At 40.6% G+C, this 17,947-nt stretch overlaps 1 protein-coding gene across 15 annotated transcripts in view; it reads left to right on the forward strand.

The window, feature by feature from the left end:
* Window positions 1-17,947, forward strand: part of LOC108704587 (ERC protein 2) — a 497,481-nt gene that overhangs the window by 74,525 nt on the left and 405,009 nt on the right. For all 15 annotated transcript variants that reach the window (XR_005961048.1, XR_005961047.1, XR_005961049.1 and 12 more), the window contains 2 exons: window positions 2,113-2,268; window positions 10,638-10,805. Coding sequence is in view for 1 of the 15 variants with exons in the window: in XM_041561864.1 (XP_041417798.1) it covers window positions 2,113-2,268; window positions 10,638-10,805 (324 nt within the window). In the remaining 14 variants the exon portion in view is untranslated. The remainder of the gene's footprint in view (window positions 1-2,112; window positions 2,269-10,637; window positions 10,806-17,947) is intronic.

Consider the following 17,947-nt stretch of genomic DNA (forward strand, 5'->3'; position numbering starts at 1 on the left):
GGGGAGCAGTCATACAAAATACATACATACATACTAATAGATTGTCGAATATACTTGTTACCTGATAACACAGATAGACATGAAGGAACCTTAACCTAAATGCCGTACATTTTTTATTGGTCTCTACTTACACCAGCAAAATATTGCTTTCAAAAGTTTCCTGAATTAACAGGAAACTCTGTTCCTTGTAGGAATATTCTAGCCAAACACATTTTGGATCCTGAATCTCCCTTCAGTTACCCCGTTCATGGTCGGACTGGAGCATTGGAGGCCCACTGGGACTGCAAAACGAAGGACCTTCCTGGCAGTCCCCGGGGCCCCCCTCTAATCAACTGATCAGCTGCTCAGGGTAGCAGGTCTGGGCCAGGGCCCATCGGGTTTTTTCCCGGTGTCCCGTCGGCCCAGTCTGACCCTGAACCTGTTCCTTTATATTTGTGTATTTGTGTTAGAATTGACTTAAACACAGTGAGAGGCACATAGAAAACTCCCTGCAGGCACTGAGCTGCACAGGTGTCTGGGAGTTGCACAGTCGTTTTGTTCCCTGTCTCTGTTCTACTGAATCGTTTCAATGTACCTACTGTATTGGTTTATAACAAATGATTCATATTTCATGAATTTAAGGAAAGGGAGCAATTGGTAATGATCCTCTACTATTTGGTTGCTATTAGTGCCACCTAAAAATTGTTGTGCGTCAAAATTATTTTGACGACCATTGACTTTTTTGCTAAATTTTTTCACTGTTTCAAAAAAAAAATTTGGCGGGACAGATTCACCCATCACTATGGTTTACCTTTTGGCAGGCAATATGCAAAATGCACATTTCTTTTACTTTCGAATTCCAGCGACATCGTGTGTTGGTGCCTGTGCCATTATCTAGGGCTGCTGTCAGGTTTTATTGGGCACTATATACCCTCCTGGCCATGCCCCTCTTTGACCCAATCCTGTTTTTGGGTAATCAAATCCTTCCCTTTTAGCACAAAGCCATGATCTTTCATGGCAATAAAATACTTCTACTTGAACTGGGCCCCTTGCACAACGGAGTCCTTTGATGGTATCTCTGCCAGTATCAGTGGGTAGAGGAGCCTTGGCACAACATAGGGTGAGACTGGCATTTACACATATCATGCCCAGTTCTACATTGACAAGGGTATACAAAGACAAAGGTATAGTTGAGCCATACCATTTGTGCTGTTCATAGGGCAAAATAGACAGGATCTGGCTGTGAGGGTTCAGCCATAAACCGTGAGCTTGAATTGGCACAAAACACCTGTCCGTGAGGGTATAATTGAACCCTACACTGTGTACTGACACTGGCACATTGCATAGGGCAGGATAGAAAGGACCTGGCTGTGAAGGCAAAGTAAAGTCCTAGATCATGTGCTTGCACTGGCACACTCCATAGTGTGAGATGGACAGGACTAGACTTTGAGGGTAGATTTGAGCCCCACACTATGTGCTAGCCTTGGCAGAATAAACTGGGGTGAGACAGACAGGACCTGGCAGTGAGAGGAGAGTTGAGGAATACACACTGTGCTGGGACTGGCAGGCCACATAGGGTGGGATAGACCTGTCTGTGAGGGTCGAGTTGAGCTTTATACACTTTGTGCTGACACTGACACACTACATATGGCGACCAGGACAGGACAGGGCTGTGAGGCTGGAGCATTACACTGTACAGGCATTGGCATGTGATAGCAAAACGATTGCTGAACTTTATGATTATAGAACATAAAATCCATCATGGTGTAAATAAGCTTCCCTTTAAATATATGACAAAACTGTAAACACCACCGTCTATGTTTTAAATTATGACTTAGCTAGAGCCTGTGTATTCAGAATATACAACTGAAAATCGAAGGTACACTGGCGCAACCCAAATTTCTAGCACATGAATATAAGCTGCGGGGAGTCCAGTTGCATGGCTTGGTTTGTGCACCATTTATAACCAGCTCCTCGACTGTGTGGTTTCCACTGCCTTTCTGCTCATACTAACCTTTCTTCTTTCATCTAAACCTTCATTTCCAAGATGGCTTCTAGCAGCTGACTCTCCTCTCCACCAATCACATCCATAGATTATAGATTTCTAACGCCTCTATTTCTTGTCTGATGCAGGACACCAAAATTTCATCACTAGAGAGGAACATCAGAGACCTTGAAGATGAAATCCAGATGATTAAAACAAACGGAGTCTTACATACAGAAGACAGGGAAGAAGAGATGAAGCAAATGGAAATGTACAAAAGCCATTCAAAGTTCATGAAAAGCAAGGTAATAATGACTGGGTCGGCTTTGGGTTACACTTTTAGGGAAAAAAACTGATAAGGTTTCAGATGTTCCTAAGGTCTCACTGGGTTTATGGATAACAAACTCCATGTTATAAAGGTGGACAAAACTGCTAGCACTCTACTGCCAAGGTTCAATAAGATCTACACCAAAAATACAGGGACAGTCCAAAGCTCATAACTATACTGTGTATTAAAAAAAAATAAAGGAATAGAAAGAAACCCCGTCTATGACAATTACTTGGTGTCTGGTGATAGATTCAACCCCTACCAATAAGATAGGTGATTGACTTAAATTAAAGTGCAGTGCGTGCCTATTCTTTTAGTTCATCAACGATAATATATGAAAACCAATCACTCCCTGAATCAATTCATTCCAAGCCAATTCATCAATAAATAAATATAAAGTGCAAATTAGTGCATATACCCAATGACTGCTGCCCAGTTAATGGTAACAACCAGTTCATTGACAATTCATGATTGGACTTGAATAAATTAAGTTAAAAAATACCAAAATTCATTAGGAAGTGCCCAAAGTTTATACACACGTGCTTATTAATAAATTGATGTTTTTTTAAGAAATTGATTATGACCAAGGATTGGGTAAAGGTCAATCAGAGAGCTACGGTCTTGAGGAAAGATAGAAGGATATAATGAAAAAATAGAGGGTGGAGCTGTCCCAAAACTAAAGGTGGCCATACACGGGCAGATAAAGCCGATATCGGTCGTTTCGATCGATTTGACAGCTTATCTGCCGTGTATGGTGGCTTCCGACGGGTCTTCCCGATCGATATCTGGCCACAATATCGATCGGGAAGGTTGGATTTTTAACCGACCGACCCGTCGGAGCCCCTTGGCGCATCGTAATTCGATCGTTCGGCCATACGGCCGAACGTTCGAATTATCCCCGATATAGCCATGCTGTTTAGTGGCATATCGGGGAAAGATCCGCTCGTTTGGCGATGTCGTAGCGGATCTTTGAGTCTATGGCCACCTTAACTGCCTATTAAAGGAGAAGGAAAGGTTAAAACTAAGTAAGCCTTATCAGAAAGGTCCATCTAAATATACCAGTAACCCCTCAAAGTAATGCAGCTCTGAGTCCTCTGTCAAAAGAAATACTGCATTTCTTTCCATCTATTGTGTACTCATGGGCTTCTGTATCAGACTTCCTGCCTTCAGCTTAAACCTCATTGCCCTGGGCAAGAGCATGCTCAGTTTGGGCCTCTCCCCCCACCCCTCCCTTCTCTACTGTAATCTGAGCCCAGAGCAGGGAGAGACTCAGGCAGGAAGTGATGTCACACCACATTAATACTGCAGCTCCTATCCTAAACAAACAGAGAGTTTCTAGAGCTTTTTACTCAGGTATGGTAAAACATTCTACAGAATAAATATAGCATTCTAGCTTGCACTATTGCAGCTAATCTATTGGCAATAAAATGCCTCTGTATCTTTCCTTCTCCTTTAATTTCTAAGACTGGGACACCACATGAGGAGGCAGGACAGGGTAACCAGGACTGTGGCCTTGTAAATTTACTTGCCCTAATCTTGTTGGAGACTAAGTTAAACCTGAAAAGCCACAAATCACTGGCCCCTTGGAATGGAAAGAAGATTGCGTAGATAGAAGGTTGACCGTAGCAACAAAAAAATATCAATTTATTATTAAGCACGTGTGTATAAACTTTGGGCACTTCCTAATGAATTTTGGTATTTTTTAACTTAATTTATTCGAGTCCAATCATGAATTGTCAATGAACTGGTTGTTACCATTAACTGGGCAGCAGTCATTGGGTATATGCACTAATTTGCACTTTATATTTATTTATTGATGAATTGGCTTGGAATGAATTGATTCAGGGAGTGATTGGTTTTCATATATTATCGTTGATGAACTAAAAGAATAGGCACGCACTGCACTTTAATTTAAGTCAATCACCTATCTTATTGGTAGGGGTTGAATCTATCACCAGACACCAAGTAATTGTCATAGACGGGGTTTCTTTCTATTCCTTTATTTGTTTTTTTTGTGCACTGATTTTCTGACGGTTGTCAGCCCCTGATTGTGACTTTGGAGAATTTGTTACTTATTGTGATTGAAGAGTCCTTTCCTTTTAATTCATTATACTGTGTATTATAATACAATCCACAGCTGGTCAACAAAAATCTGCCAACCTAAAATATGCCGTATGTAGGACCATAGGCAAACCAAATCCTACTCCATGAACCCTTACCTCAACCCAATCAAGGTTGAGGTTACTCACATACCTTGTTCTACACTGCTTTCACTGGGTTAATGGATAGCAAACTCCAGGTGGACAAAACTGCTAGCACTCTACTGCCAAGGTTCAATAAGATCTACACCAAAATTACAGGGACAGTCCAAAGCTCATATCTATACTGTATATTATAATACAATCCTCAGCTGGTCAACAAAGATCTGCCAACCCAAGATATGCCGTATGTAGGACCATAGGCAAACCAAATCCTACTCCATGAACCCTTACCTCAACCCAAAAACCTCTTGCCTTCGAACGCACAGCCATGTCTCCCACAATTATCCAGATATCATAATATTATCCAGCATACATAGGAACTATTTTGGAACTGTGTTATGCAGTGGGTGGATAGACCACATTTTGGACCTCAAACAGTCCAATAAACAAAGATCCAACAAGTGTAACCCTAGATTTCAAGAGCAGGAGACACCTAAAAGATTTTGCTTTGGATTTCGTTATGTTGCAGGCCTTCAACCAGGCCATGAGAACAAGTTTGTTTTATGCTCCCCGAAATCAAGGTTGAGGTTACTCACATACCTTGTTCTACACTGCTTAGCATGCTGGGAACTGTGATCCAAGTTTTATTATCTTTCTCCTAAGCCACTTATCAACAAAGCTATCAGGTTGCAAGAATGCTTTTCTGTAGGCTCTTGGCAAACAGATTTAATTTGACTTAACCAGGAGAATTAATGATAACTACTAAAAGTCAACACTCCCCTTCATTTTTACTGTTCAGAAACTCTGCTCTCTGTCCCCCTGGCTCGGAGATGGATAGGTGTATTTTATAAAAGATATGATAGACGCAGCTCGTTGTACTTTGTCGTCATTAGCTAACATATTCCATGTGTGCCCTCGGTGACCCCACACAATTGATTTAAATAGAAGCAATGAGTAATAATGATAATTCTGCAACCATTTGACCTCTTATGAAGTGAAAAACCCATTAAGAAGATAACATACTCCAGGCATCGGATCACCAAAAAATTTCTGTGTTACACAAATACAAGGACCGTTCTGTTTTTTTTATCATTTTAATTTTATTTGGGTTTATTTAAATTTGAAAAAAAAAAAAAAAAAAATCAACCGGCAGTGTATTCCCAAGAGTTTCAGTTCATGTAACATTTTGCTTTTCAATATATTTTATAATTTTAGACAAAAACATGAAGTTGTTTTGCTTGTTGGGTCGACCTGTGTGTTTGGAAAGTAATGGAAGATATATTTATACTACTCAAATTTATTTATGAAGGCTAAATAAAGAACGTCATTTTGGTGTGACAACTAATTTTCCTATGTTGATGATGTATAAATACAATTATAGATGCCCTTAAGGGCTGGGACACACTGGGCGATTTGGGGAGATTTAGTCGCCTGGCGACTAATCGCCGCGACTTTCCACGACCAATCTTCCCCGAATGCCTCCCCTCGCTCTGCGCCTGGCTAAAATGCGCTAATCACATGCGGCGATTCGTTTTCTCAAGTCGCCCGAAGTTTCCTCGTGAGGCAACTTCGGGCGACTTTGGAAAACGAATAGCCGTGTGTGATTATCGCCGGCGATTTTTCATTTTAGCCAGGCGCAGAGCGAGGGGAGGCATTCGGGCAAGATTGGTCGTGGAAAGTCGCGGCGATTAGTCGCCAGGCGACTAAATCTCCCCAAATCGCCCAGTGTGTCCCAGCCCTAAAGCAAAGGTTCCATTTATCTAAAAATAATCTTTGAATATCGAGTGCCCTGATGAGGTTGGGATTAAAGGGATTCTGTCATGGTAAACAGTTTTTCCCCCCCCCCCCCCCAAAACACATCAGTTAATAGTGCTGCTCCAGCGGACTTCTGCACTGAAATCCATTTTTCAAAAAGAGCAAACAGATTTTTTTATATTTCGTTTTGAGCTTGTGGGCGCCATCTTCCGGATCGCGAGTCTTCATCTGTAAAAGAGCATCGTATTGGTGCATGAGCAGTTGGAGCACTTTTCCAGTGCGTACAGACGGTGCATGCTCCAAATGTGCTGGAAATTGCAGAAGAAGACTCGCATTACCGAAGAGGACCCAAAAAAAAGATCCGGAAGATGGAACCCACAAGCTCCTCTGCACTGTTAGGTGGGAACAATTTTAGGGACATTTTCAGACCTATTGAAGCAGGGAATGGGGACTATCTTGCTTAATAGGTGGGGGCTTTTCATAATTCGGGGGTTGAGTTCTCTTTTAAAGCCTCAATGCCTGAGTCTCCATTCACTGGCTAAGGAAGCATGTTATATACAATCCAACCCCCATAGCAAACCCTAGAAGACTCAATTTATTTCCTCTTCTTACACTCAAACTTGCCACCACTTTTTGGTACCTTCCTTTCATCCAGGTGGGTTTGTATAGTAGGAGCATGCAGATGGAGCCTGCTCACTGAGGATTAGAGTTTAACATTTCTGTAGAACCTTTGTTTAGCTTTAGTTTAAGTCAATGGAAAAACCATCCAAGTGTATTTCTTTGTATCTGAAAATGCCTGTAAGGATAGTTGTTTCTCTTTGCACCCACATACAAGCAGTTTGAGATGGTCGGGGGGCTAAAACCAACATGTATCGTTTGTAGAAGTAACTCAGGCTGTGGTCCATCAAGGCACTAGGCCATCACAGCAATAGACCCAACGGCCTTTGGCTTTTCTGAATTCATGGAGTTATTGGACTTCATCAACTGCTGAAGATCTGTAGGTTGGATAATAGTAATACAAAGTTTTACTGTTACAGAGTTGTCTTGATGTTACCATCTTTGTGTTCCATTCTCACATTGCTCTACCATATTGCCCTGATATTCTTCATTTTCCCTCCTATCAGCTGTCAGTTATCTGACCTGTTGTCTTTATCTTCCCATACTGTCTCATTGTTGCTCTTTTAACTTCATGTGCCCAACTGTCTCTCTTTTGCCCTATTGTTTTTATTTTGCTCCGCTGTCTCCATCTTGCTTTATTGTCACCATCTTGCCCAACCAACTTCATTTTATGTTTCTACTTTCCCTACTGTTTCCATCTTATTGTACAGTAACCATCTTGCCCTGCTGGCTTCAACTTACCCAACTTTTTCTATCTTGCACTGTTATTACAGGTATGGGATCTGTTATCCATAATGCTTGGAACCTGGGGTTTTCTGGATAGTGGACCTTTCTGTAATTTGGATCTTCATACCTAAAGTTTACTAGAAAATAATATAAACATTAAATAAATCCAAGTAGGCTGGTTTTGCTTCCAATTAGTGTTGCCACCTAGCCGATATTTTACCGGCCTAGCCGGTAAAACACCTGCCAAGGCCGGGGCCGGTATTACAAATTTACCCGCAAGGTAGCTGCCGGTAAATTTGTAATACACCTAACAAAGGCCTCTGGCCTGCCCCCAGTCTGGTCAAAACTAACCTTTTTCCTACCGACTTCTTTCCAAAAAGTGCACCATGGCTCCGCCCCTTTGACGACACGACCTACCCAGCCAATCAGCACCATGGATCCGCCCCTTTATCATAACAACCCACCCCCTTTGCCATCAGGACCCGCCCCTTTATTCCCGCCCCCTCCACCGGCCAGTGGAGATTTTTATAATCCTTCCAATAAGGATTGATTATATTTTAGATGGGATTAAGTACAGATATGGGACCTGTTATCCAGAATGCTCGGGACCTGGAGTTTTCCAGATAATTGATCATTACATAATCTAGATCTTCGTACCTTAAGTCTACTAGAAAATTATATAAACATTAAATAAACCCAATAGGCTGGTTTTGCTTCCAATAAGGATTGATTATATCTTAGTTGGGATTAAGTACAGGTATGGGACCTGTTATCCAGAATGCTCGGGACCTGGGGTTTTCCGGATAATGGATTTTTCAGTAATTTAGATCTTCATACATTAAGGGGGTTATTTAAGTCTGAATTTAGCTAAATATTTTCTGAAAAAAGCCCGTAACAAATCCGCACAGGTTTTTTGGCTTATTTATTAATACACTTTCCCGAAAATTTCGTTTGTGGGAAAAAAATCTGAAAAAATTGTGAAAAATCACATTTTCATGATTTTTTTTGGGTTTGTCTCCCGAAAACTCTCATTTCTTATGTTTTTTTGCCCGAAAACTTCGGGTTATTGCACGAAACCCAGCGCACATCAAAAAATCATTGGGACATCTCCCTTTGACTTATATGCAACCTCAACAGGTCCGAGATGCCGGATTTTCTGATTCAGACTTTTCCACTCTCAGGCTTTAATAAATTCCAAAAAAATATAGATTTTTTAAAAGTCCGATTTTATATAAAAAAAAATCAAAAATGTTTCATGATTTTTGCCTTTGGAGTTTAGTAAATAACCCTCTAAGTCTACTAGAAAATCATATAAACATGAAATAAACCCAATAGGCTGGTTTTGCCTCCAATAAGGATTAATTATCCAAAAAGTTGGGATCAAGTACAAGCGACTGTTTTATTATTACACATAAAAGGAAATTATTTCTAAAATGTTGGATTATTTGGATAAAATGGAGCCATTGGGTGATGGCCTTTCCATAATTTGGTGCTTTCTGGTTAACGGATTCCATACCTGTATTATTTTGCTCTTCTGTCTCCATCGTGCCCTTCTCTCACCATGTTTCTGTACTGCCATCCCCTCTAAAAACCCTAATAAAATATTTAGTAAAAGCAAATTGTTCTTTGCGTGACGTGGCAATTTATTTTACTCTCTGGGTTGTGTCTCAAGGACTCAAGGAATTTTACTTCAAGACGAGATGAAGTGTTTGTGATGGACATGTGGGTTTCATAAAAATATCTCAGAAATCCTGTTTATCAGCAGACTTTTATCATTTCTCTGTTATGTACAAAAAGAATCACAGTTGTACTTCCTGCAATTTAGATTTTTGCCACCTATTTACACTTTGTTATTAGACCATGCTTTAATTGAAGACTTGCCCATGCAGCTTCCCATTCATCTTGATCTTGAAGCGTTTCCATAAATTGGATCTTCATACCTTAAGGGGGTTATTTATGAAAATCCTAAAATTTCTGATAATTTTCTGAAAAATACTCTGACTTTTTTTTTTCCCCAAAAATTTCCTGTGCGGGAAGAAAACTCGATAATATCGTGAAAAACTTTGAATCATGCAAATTCTTTGGATTTGACGCCTGAAAACTCTTTTTTTTCCGATTACTGTATTGCCCAAAAATGACAAAATCTTCAGATTAATGTAAGAAACCCAGCGCAGATCAGGATATCTTCGGGACACCTGCCATTGACTTCTACATGAACTCGGGAGTACTTTTTTATAATACCATCGGAGTTTAATAAATCATGAAAAATGTGAGGTTTTTTTTTTCTACTAAAAATTTGGATTTTAAAATTAGAATTTTTCGAGTTTTTGGCATTCAGATTTTAATAAGTAAACCCCCTAAGTCTACTAGAAAATCATGTCAATATTAACTAAATCCAATAGGCTGGCTTTGCTTATAATAGGGATTAATTATAACTCTACTGTTTTATTATTACACAGAACAAGGAAATCATTTTTTAAAAATTATATTATTTGCTAAAATAGAAGATATGGGTGATGACTTTTTTTTTTTTTAAATTCAGAGCTTTCTGGATAACGGGAATGAATCCCATGCCTGTACCTGGTTTAGACCCATAATAGAGTGACAGTGGCCTTCAAGAAAGAATTGCTGAAGAAATGGAATGGGTTGGGCAGAGCAGAAACCATAAAATTTCCCAATTTATGAAGCTTTTTCCCAGGTATCCACTAGAGGCAGCACTGAGCAAGTCTTGTATCACTTCTGACACTCCAGTGGAACATTGCTGGGTATATACAATGTACAGTATATATAATATAGCCCATGGAAGTTATTCCAGAGCATGAGAATAGTTTAGGGTTGTCCTTAATGTAGACAGAAGTGTTGGCAAGACGCTGGGAGTTGTAGATTAATCAGCTGGTTAGACATCTCTAATGTCGTTACTGAAAATATCGAATTGATTCCACAATATACGAGTATTATACCTTAGGCATTTTTGTCCCACAGCAGGGGCTTGTTTTCTCCCCCCACCCTAAAACTTTAACAATCCCTACTTGTGCTTTGCCAACAGCTTGACCAGCTGAAGCAAGAGCTGTCCAAGAAAGAGACGGAACTCCTTGCCTTACAAACCAAGCTGGAAACTCTCGGCAATCAGAATTCTGACTGCAAACAACACATAGAGGTGCTTAAGGAGTCCCTGACAGCAAAGGAGCAGAGAGCAGCCATCCTGCAGACAGAGGTAGGTCGTGTTTTTTTAACATTAAAGGGACAGTAACACCATGTAATGAAATTGCCTTAAAAACATTCCTACAGAAGATTCCTAGAAAGCATATTGAATAGCAGTCATATGAAAAAGTTTGGGAACCCCTCTCAGCCTGCATAATAATTTACTCCACTTTCAACAAATAAGATAACAGTGGTATGTCTTTCATTTCCCACGAACAAAGATTTTTGTTGAAGCATTATTCAATTGTATGAAATTAAATCAAATGTGAAAAACTGACTGCAAAAATGTGGGTACCCTTGTAGTTTGGCTAATTTGAATGCCTGTAACTGCTCATTACTGATTACCGGCAACACCAAATTGGTTGGATTAGCTTGTTAAGTCTTGAACTTCATAGGCAGGTGTGTCCAATCATGAGAAAACGTAATTAAGGTGACCAATTGCAAGTTGTGCTTCTGTTTGACTCTCCTCTGAAGAGTGACAGCATGGGATCCTCAAAGCAACTCTCAAAAGATCTGAAAACAAAGATTGTTCAGTATCAGGGTTTAGGGGAAGGCTACAAAAAGCATCTCAGAGGTTTATTAAACTGTCAGTTCCAACTGTAAGGAATGGAATGAGGAAATGGAAGGCCACAGGCACAGTTGCTGTAAAACCCAGGTCTGACAGGCCAAGAAAAATACAGGAGCGACATATGCGGAGGATTGTGAGAATGTTACAGACAAGCCAAAGATCATCTCCAAAGACCTGCAAGAAGATCTTGCTGCAGATGCAGGTGTATCTGTACATCGTTCTACAATTCAGCACAATTTGCACAAAGAACATGTGTATGGCAGGGGGATGAGAAGCCCTTTCTGCACTCACACAAACACACTCGCTTGTTGTATGGAAAAGATCATTTACACAAGACACAGTCATAAGTAGTGATGGGCGAATTTATTCGCCAGGCGCGAATTTGCGCAATTCGCCGCCAGCAAATAAATTCGCGAAACGCCCGCGAAAATTCGCGGAAAAAATTCGCCGGTGTCAAAAATGTTTTTTTTTCGAAAAAACGCCGGCGTCAAAAAAGGACGCCAGCGTCAAAAACGGGCGCCGGCGTCGAAAAAACGGGCGCCGTTTTTTTTTCGCCGTTTCGCGAATTTCGCACGAAATTCACTAATTTTTCGGCGAAGCTAAACGGCGCAAATTCGCCCATCACTAGTCATAAGTGCTTTGGACTGATGAGACAAAACTTGATTTATTTGGTCATAACAAAAAGCACTTTGCAGGTCAGAAGAAGAACACGGCATTCCAAGAAAAACACCTGCTACCGACTGTCACATTTGGAGGAGGTCCCATCATGCTGTGGGGCTGTGTGGCTAGTTCAGGGGCTGTTTGGCTAGTTCAGGGGCTGTGTCGCTAGTTCAGGGACTGTGTGACTAGTTCAGGGACTACTGGGGCCCTTGTTAAAGTCCAGGGTCGGATGAATTCAACCCAATATCAACAAATTCTTCAGGATAATGTTCAAGCATCAGTCACAAAGTTGAAGTTACACTGCAGGGGTCGGATATTCCAACAAGACAATGACCCTAAACTCACTTGGAAATCTACAGACATTTATGCAGAGGGACAAGTCCAATATTCTGGAGTCCCCCGACTTGAATATCATGGAAAATCTATGGGATGATTTGAAGCAGACTGTCCATGCTCGGCAGCCATCACATTTAACTGAACTGGAGAGATTTTGTATGGACCAATGGTCAGAAATAGCCACATCCAGAATCCAGACACTCATCAAAGGCTATAGGAGGCGTCTAGAGGCTGTTACATTTGTAACTAAGTATTGATGTAATATCTCTGTTGGGGCTATTGCATAGCATAGGAATGAATATATATTATATAGCATAGGAATTAATATTATGCCAGATCCCATTAGTGATCTCCAGTTCTGGTGTTACTGGTCTATTAATCCCAGCTCAGATGGTGCACCTTCCTATGTTAATAAATGATTAAGGAGAGTTTATTTATTGGCCCAGAGGAATTGGAAAAACCCTCCGATGGATATGAGACCAAGGAGAGAAAACAGTGCTAGGTGTGAGCTGAAGGGCTTATTTGCTTTCTGGATGGCTGGTAATTTGGGGCACAGCTTTGCAGTTGTGCAGAGGAATGAAGTTGCCAGAAGGCCCGAGCCATATAAATATTTATAGATGGAAAATCCTAGACAACAGGGCTGTGTTTCTTCCAAGGCCGTGAGATCCTTGAAGTGCTCAAATGGTAAATAGTAGACATGAAAGTAAAGATGCTGAAGGGCTGCAAGTACTGACTCCCATAACCTCATCCAGGAGTCACAAGTCCATTGAAGTTAATGAGAATACAATGGCCTTTCTTGTATATCCCTTTAAACTGGCAATAAAATATGGCAATTAAACAGCTCCTCCAACATATATAAATACAAATATACAGAGAAGGAATGTTCTGGGCACACAATAAGCTATACCCTCATACTGTACTGTCTAAGGGAATCAATATGGCACCTCCTCCTCCCATATGTATAAATACAAATATACAGAGAAGGAATGTTCTGGGCACACAATAAGCTATACCCTCATACTGTACTGTCTAAGGGAATCAATATGGCACCTCCTCCTCCCATATGTATAAATACAAATATACAGAGAAGGAATGTTCTGGGCACACAATAAGCTATACCCTCATACTGTACTGTCTAAGGGAATCAATATGGCACCTCCTCCCATATGTATAAATACAAATATACAGAGAAGGAATGTTCTGGGCACACAATAAGCTATACCCTCATACTGTACTGTCTAAGGGAATCAATATGGCACCTCCCTCCTCCCATATGTATAAATACAAATATACAGAGAAGGAATGTTCTGGGCACACAATAAGCTATACCCTCATACTGTACTGTCTAAGGGAATCAATATGGCACCTCCTACCCAGGTAGTTTTTTATATAAGGTTAAATAAAACTATATGTGGCGCATATATTTTTCCATTACAATCAGTGAATGCCTTATTGAGTAGACAGAGAGATCTAATTGAGCACAAAGTCAGTATATGTGAGTCCCAGAGGAAATAGGGGAGATCATACAGCGAGAGTCTCAGTGCTCCCCACACTCTCCAATGCTGTTTGTGCGGTGGCTGAAATTTCTGCTCAATAAGTCCAAAGTAAACACCATAACAGCTTTATGATTTATGAGGCCGCTGACTTTCCAAGCCAGAAAGCAAATAAAATAAAAATATTCTCTGCTATATTTGTAATGAGTTATTGACATTCGCAAGGAAGCTCCGGAGAGCGGCCATAAAACGCGTTCCGCAAAGGGAGCCGCACACAAACCACATCCCTCACAGATATTCCTTCTTACGCTGAGGCCCATTAGTGCACAAAGCTATTGTCAGAGATTTGCAATCTGTTTGGGATACGTCTCTGTCTCTGATTGGGGAATCTCTGGAAATGATATTTTAGTCCTACGGGAAAGTTATTTAATAGAGGCTTTTATAGTAAATATAATTAACAGTGCACAGAAGTGATGCCTTTAGTTGATATTGACTTATTTTACCCTTTGGTGATGTCACTGTCCAAACCTCTTTAGTGATGTCACTGGGCATATCTCACCTCCAGTCACTTTATATCTCTGCCCATGTGACATACATCACTGGTGTCATCAGAGGGGTCGGAGCTGTGATTTAAATAAATACACAGTTGGAATGGACATGGCCTGGGAAAGGGCAAGTGCAAGCTGTGAAGTTAAAGGATGAATGGCTTGAATGGCTGCCCCCATGGCTACACAGCAGCTTGTTTATATAAACTATAGTAGTACTTATCTGTTATCTACTGTGTATCATGTGCTTGAATGGCTGCCCCCATGGCTACACAGCTGCTTGTTTATATAAACTATAGTAGTACTTATCTGTTATCTACTGTGTATCCTGTGCTTGAATGGCTGCCCCCATGGCTACACAGCAGCTTATTTATATAAACTATAGTAGTACTTATCTGTTATCTACTGTGTATCCTGTGCTTGAATGGCTGCCCCCATGGCTACACAGCAGCTTGTTTATATAAACTATAGTAGTACTTATCTGTTATCTACTGTGTATTCTGTGCTTGAATGGCTGCCCCCATGGCTACACAGCAGCTTGTTTATATAAACTATAGTAGTACTTATCTGTTATCTACTGTGTATCCTGTGCTTGAATGGCTGCCCCCATGGCTACACAGCAGCTTGTTTATATAAACTATAGTAGTACTTATCTGTTATCTACTGTGTATCCTGTGCTTGAATGGCTGCCCCCATGGCTACACAGCAGCTTGTTTATATAAACTATAGTAGTACTTATCTGTTATCTACTGTGTATCCTGTGCTTGAATGGCTGCCCCCATGGCTACACAGCAGCTTGTTTATATAAACTATAGTAGTACTTATCTGTTATCTACTGTGTATCCTGTGCTTGAATGGCTGCCCCCATGGCTACACAGCAGCTTGTTTATATAAACTATAGTAGTACTTATCTGTTATCTACTGTGTATCCTGTGCTAGAATGGCTGCCCCCATGGCTACACAGCAGCTTGTTTATATAAACTATAGTAGTACTTATCTGTTATCTACTGTGTATCCTGTGCTAGAATGGCTGCCCCCATGGCTACACAGCAGCTTGTTTATATAAATAAGCACAGCACAGAGAATAGAAAGGGACAGACCCTGCTGCCAATGGCAATACATATACAAATAACAAAAACCATAGAAATATGAAATTAATTGAACATTGCAAAGTGTCTTTTACAATTTCTTTTTTCAATAATTTTTGGTTTTTAGTTCCCTTTTAATTCTTCTGAAGAAACAACACAGCAGGCAAGGTCCCCAATATTACCACATTCTTGTTGTAGCTCTCCAGTTGTAAATGTAATGCACCTGCCTGGTTGCTAGGGTGAGTAACTATAGCAACCACATGGTTTGCAATAAGGATCCCATTGAGCATAACCCATAAACCTTTATAGAAAACTCCCGAGCTGGGGAGAATTAGACCCGCGTTTTACTGATTATAAGGGCAGATGTTCACAGTCGCAGGTGCACGTTAACTTCATCATTAGGGACCAGCCCCTCTGTACGTTTCATATCGGGAGCAAATCCTACAATTAAGGAGAATCAACAAAAAGGGCCTTTTTTATTAGACTTGAAAAGGATTCCCTCCTCCCCTGTGTTATTTGGATTTGGAATTATCTTTTGTCAAACAAAGTAACGTCTTGTGTTTCTCCGGTCAGATCAGACGATATTTCTGCACTTTCCTTTGTGCCGGGCTTTCCAATGGGGAATTCTATAAGTCTCCATATAAAGGATCATCTGTCAGATCCAGAGTCACTGCTGTATAATTCTACCTTCCCCTCTTCTCTATTCATAACATTGACATCAGGAATATAGCTTATTGTGTGCCCAGAACATTCCTTCTCTGTATATTTGTATTTATACATATGGGAGGAGGAGGTGCCATATTGATTCCCTTAGACAGTACAGTATGAGGGTATAGCTTATTGTGTGCCCAGAACATTCCTTCTCTGTATATTTGTATTTATACATATGGGAGGAGGAGGTGCCATATTGATTCCCTTAGACAGTACAGTATGAGGGTATAGCTTATTGTGTGCCCAGAACATTCCTTCTCTGTATATTTGTATTTATACATATGGGAGGAGGAGGTGCCATATTGATTCCCTTAGACAGTACAGTATGAGGGTATAGCTTATTGTGTGCCCAGAACATTCCTTCTCTGTATATTTGTATTTATACATATGGGAGGAGGAGGTGCCATATTGATTCCCTTAGACAGTACAGTATGAGGGTATAGCTTATTGTGTGCCCAGAACATTCCTTCTCTGTATATTTGTATTTATACATATGGGAAGAGGAGGTGCCATATTGATTCCCTTAGACAGTACAGTATGAGGGTATAGCTTATTGTGTGCCCAGAACATTCCTTCTCTGTATATTTGTATTTATACATATGGGAGGAGGTGCCATATTGATTCCCTTAGACAGTACAGTATGAGGGTATAGCTTATTGTGTGCCCAGAACATTCCTTCTCTGTATATTTGTATTTATACATATGGGAGGAGGTGCCATATTGATTCCCTTAAACAGTACAGTATGAGGGTATAGCTTATTGTGTGCCCAGAACATTCCTTCTCTGTATATTTGTATTTATACATATGGGAGGAGAAGGTGCCATATTGATTCCCTTAGACAGTACAGTATGAGGGTATAGCTTATTGTGTGCCCAGAACATTCCTTCTCTGTATATTTGTATTTATACATATGGGAGGAGGAGGTGCCATATTGATTCCCTTAGACAGTACAGTATGAGGGTATAGCTTATTGTGTGCCCAGAACATTCCTTCTCTGTATATTTGTATTTATACATATGGGAGGAAGAGGTACCATATTGATTCCCTTAGACAGTACAGTATGAGGGTATAGCTTATTGTGTGCCCAGAACATTCCTTCTCTGTATATTTGTATTTATACATATGGGAGGAGGAGGTGCCATATTGATTCCCTTAGACAGAACAGTATGAGGGTATAGCTTATTGTGTGCCCAGAACATTCCTTCTCTGTATATTTGTATTTATACATATGGGAGGAGGAGGTGCCATATTGATTCCCTTAGACAGTACAGTATGAGGGTATAGCTTATTGTGTGCCCAGAACATTCCTTCTCTGTATATTTGTATTTATACATATGGGAGGAGGGAGGTGCCATATTGATTCCCTGATCTCCCCCAGTAGCTTCGTGTGCCCCTGCCCTAAAGGTTACAAGCGATACATTGTGATTGTGTTTGTTTGATTGACACGTGTGATGTTCATGGAGGATTTTACAATGTACAATGAGCAGGTCCATTGAACGGAGGAGTTGGAATAAATCAGGGTGTCAGGGTTGAGCTAAATGATTCCCATGTGTCTCACAACTATTCAGATGCCATTAGGGGGACGTGAGAAGGGCGTGATTTGTGCAGGAAGCGAGAGCTGCTCCCCATACGTTCCTATAAGCGGCCGCCATTGAGAAACTTTCACAAAAATTCCAAGTTGCGGCGAAATGTTCATTAACCCTTTAACCCGGTAACCCCCACTGCCACACACAAACATTCGTTTATAGCAGGA

Source organism: Xenopus laevis, chromosome 4S (genome assembly GCF_017654675.1).
Source record: "Xenopus laevis strain J_2021 chromosome 4S, Xenopus_laevis_v10.1, whole genome shotgun sequence".
Lineage (NCBI taxonomy): Eukaryota > Metazoa > Chordata > Amphibia > Anura > Pipidae > Xenopus > Xenopus laevis.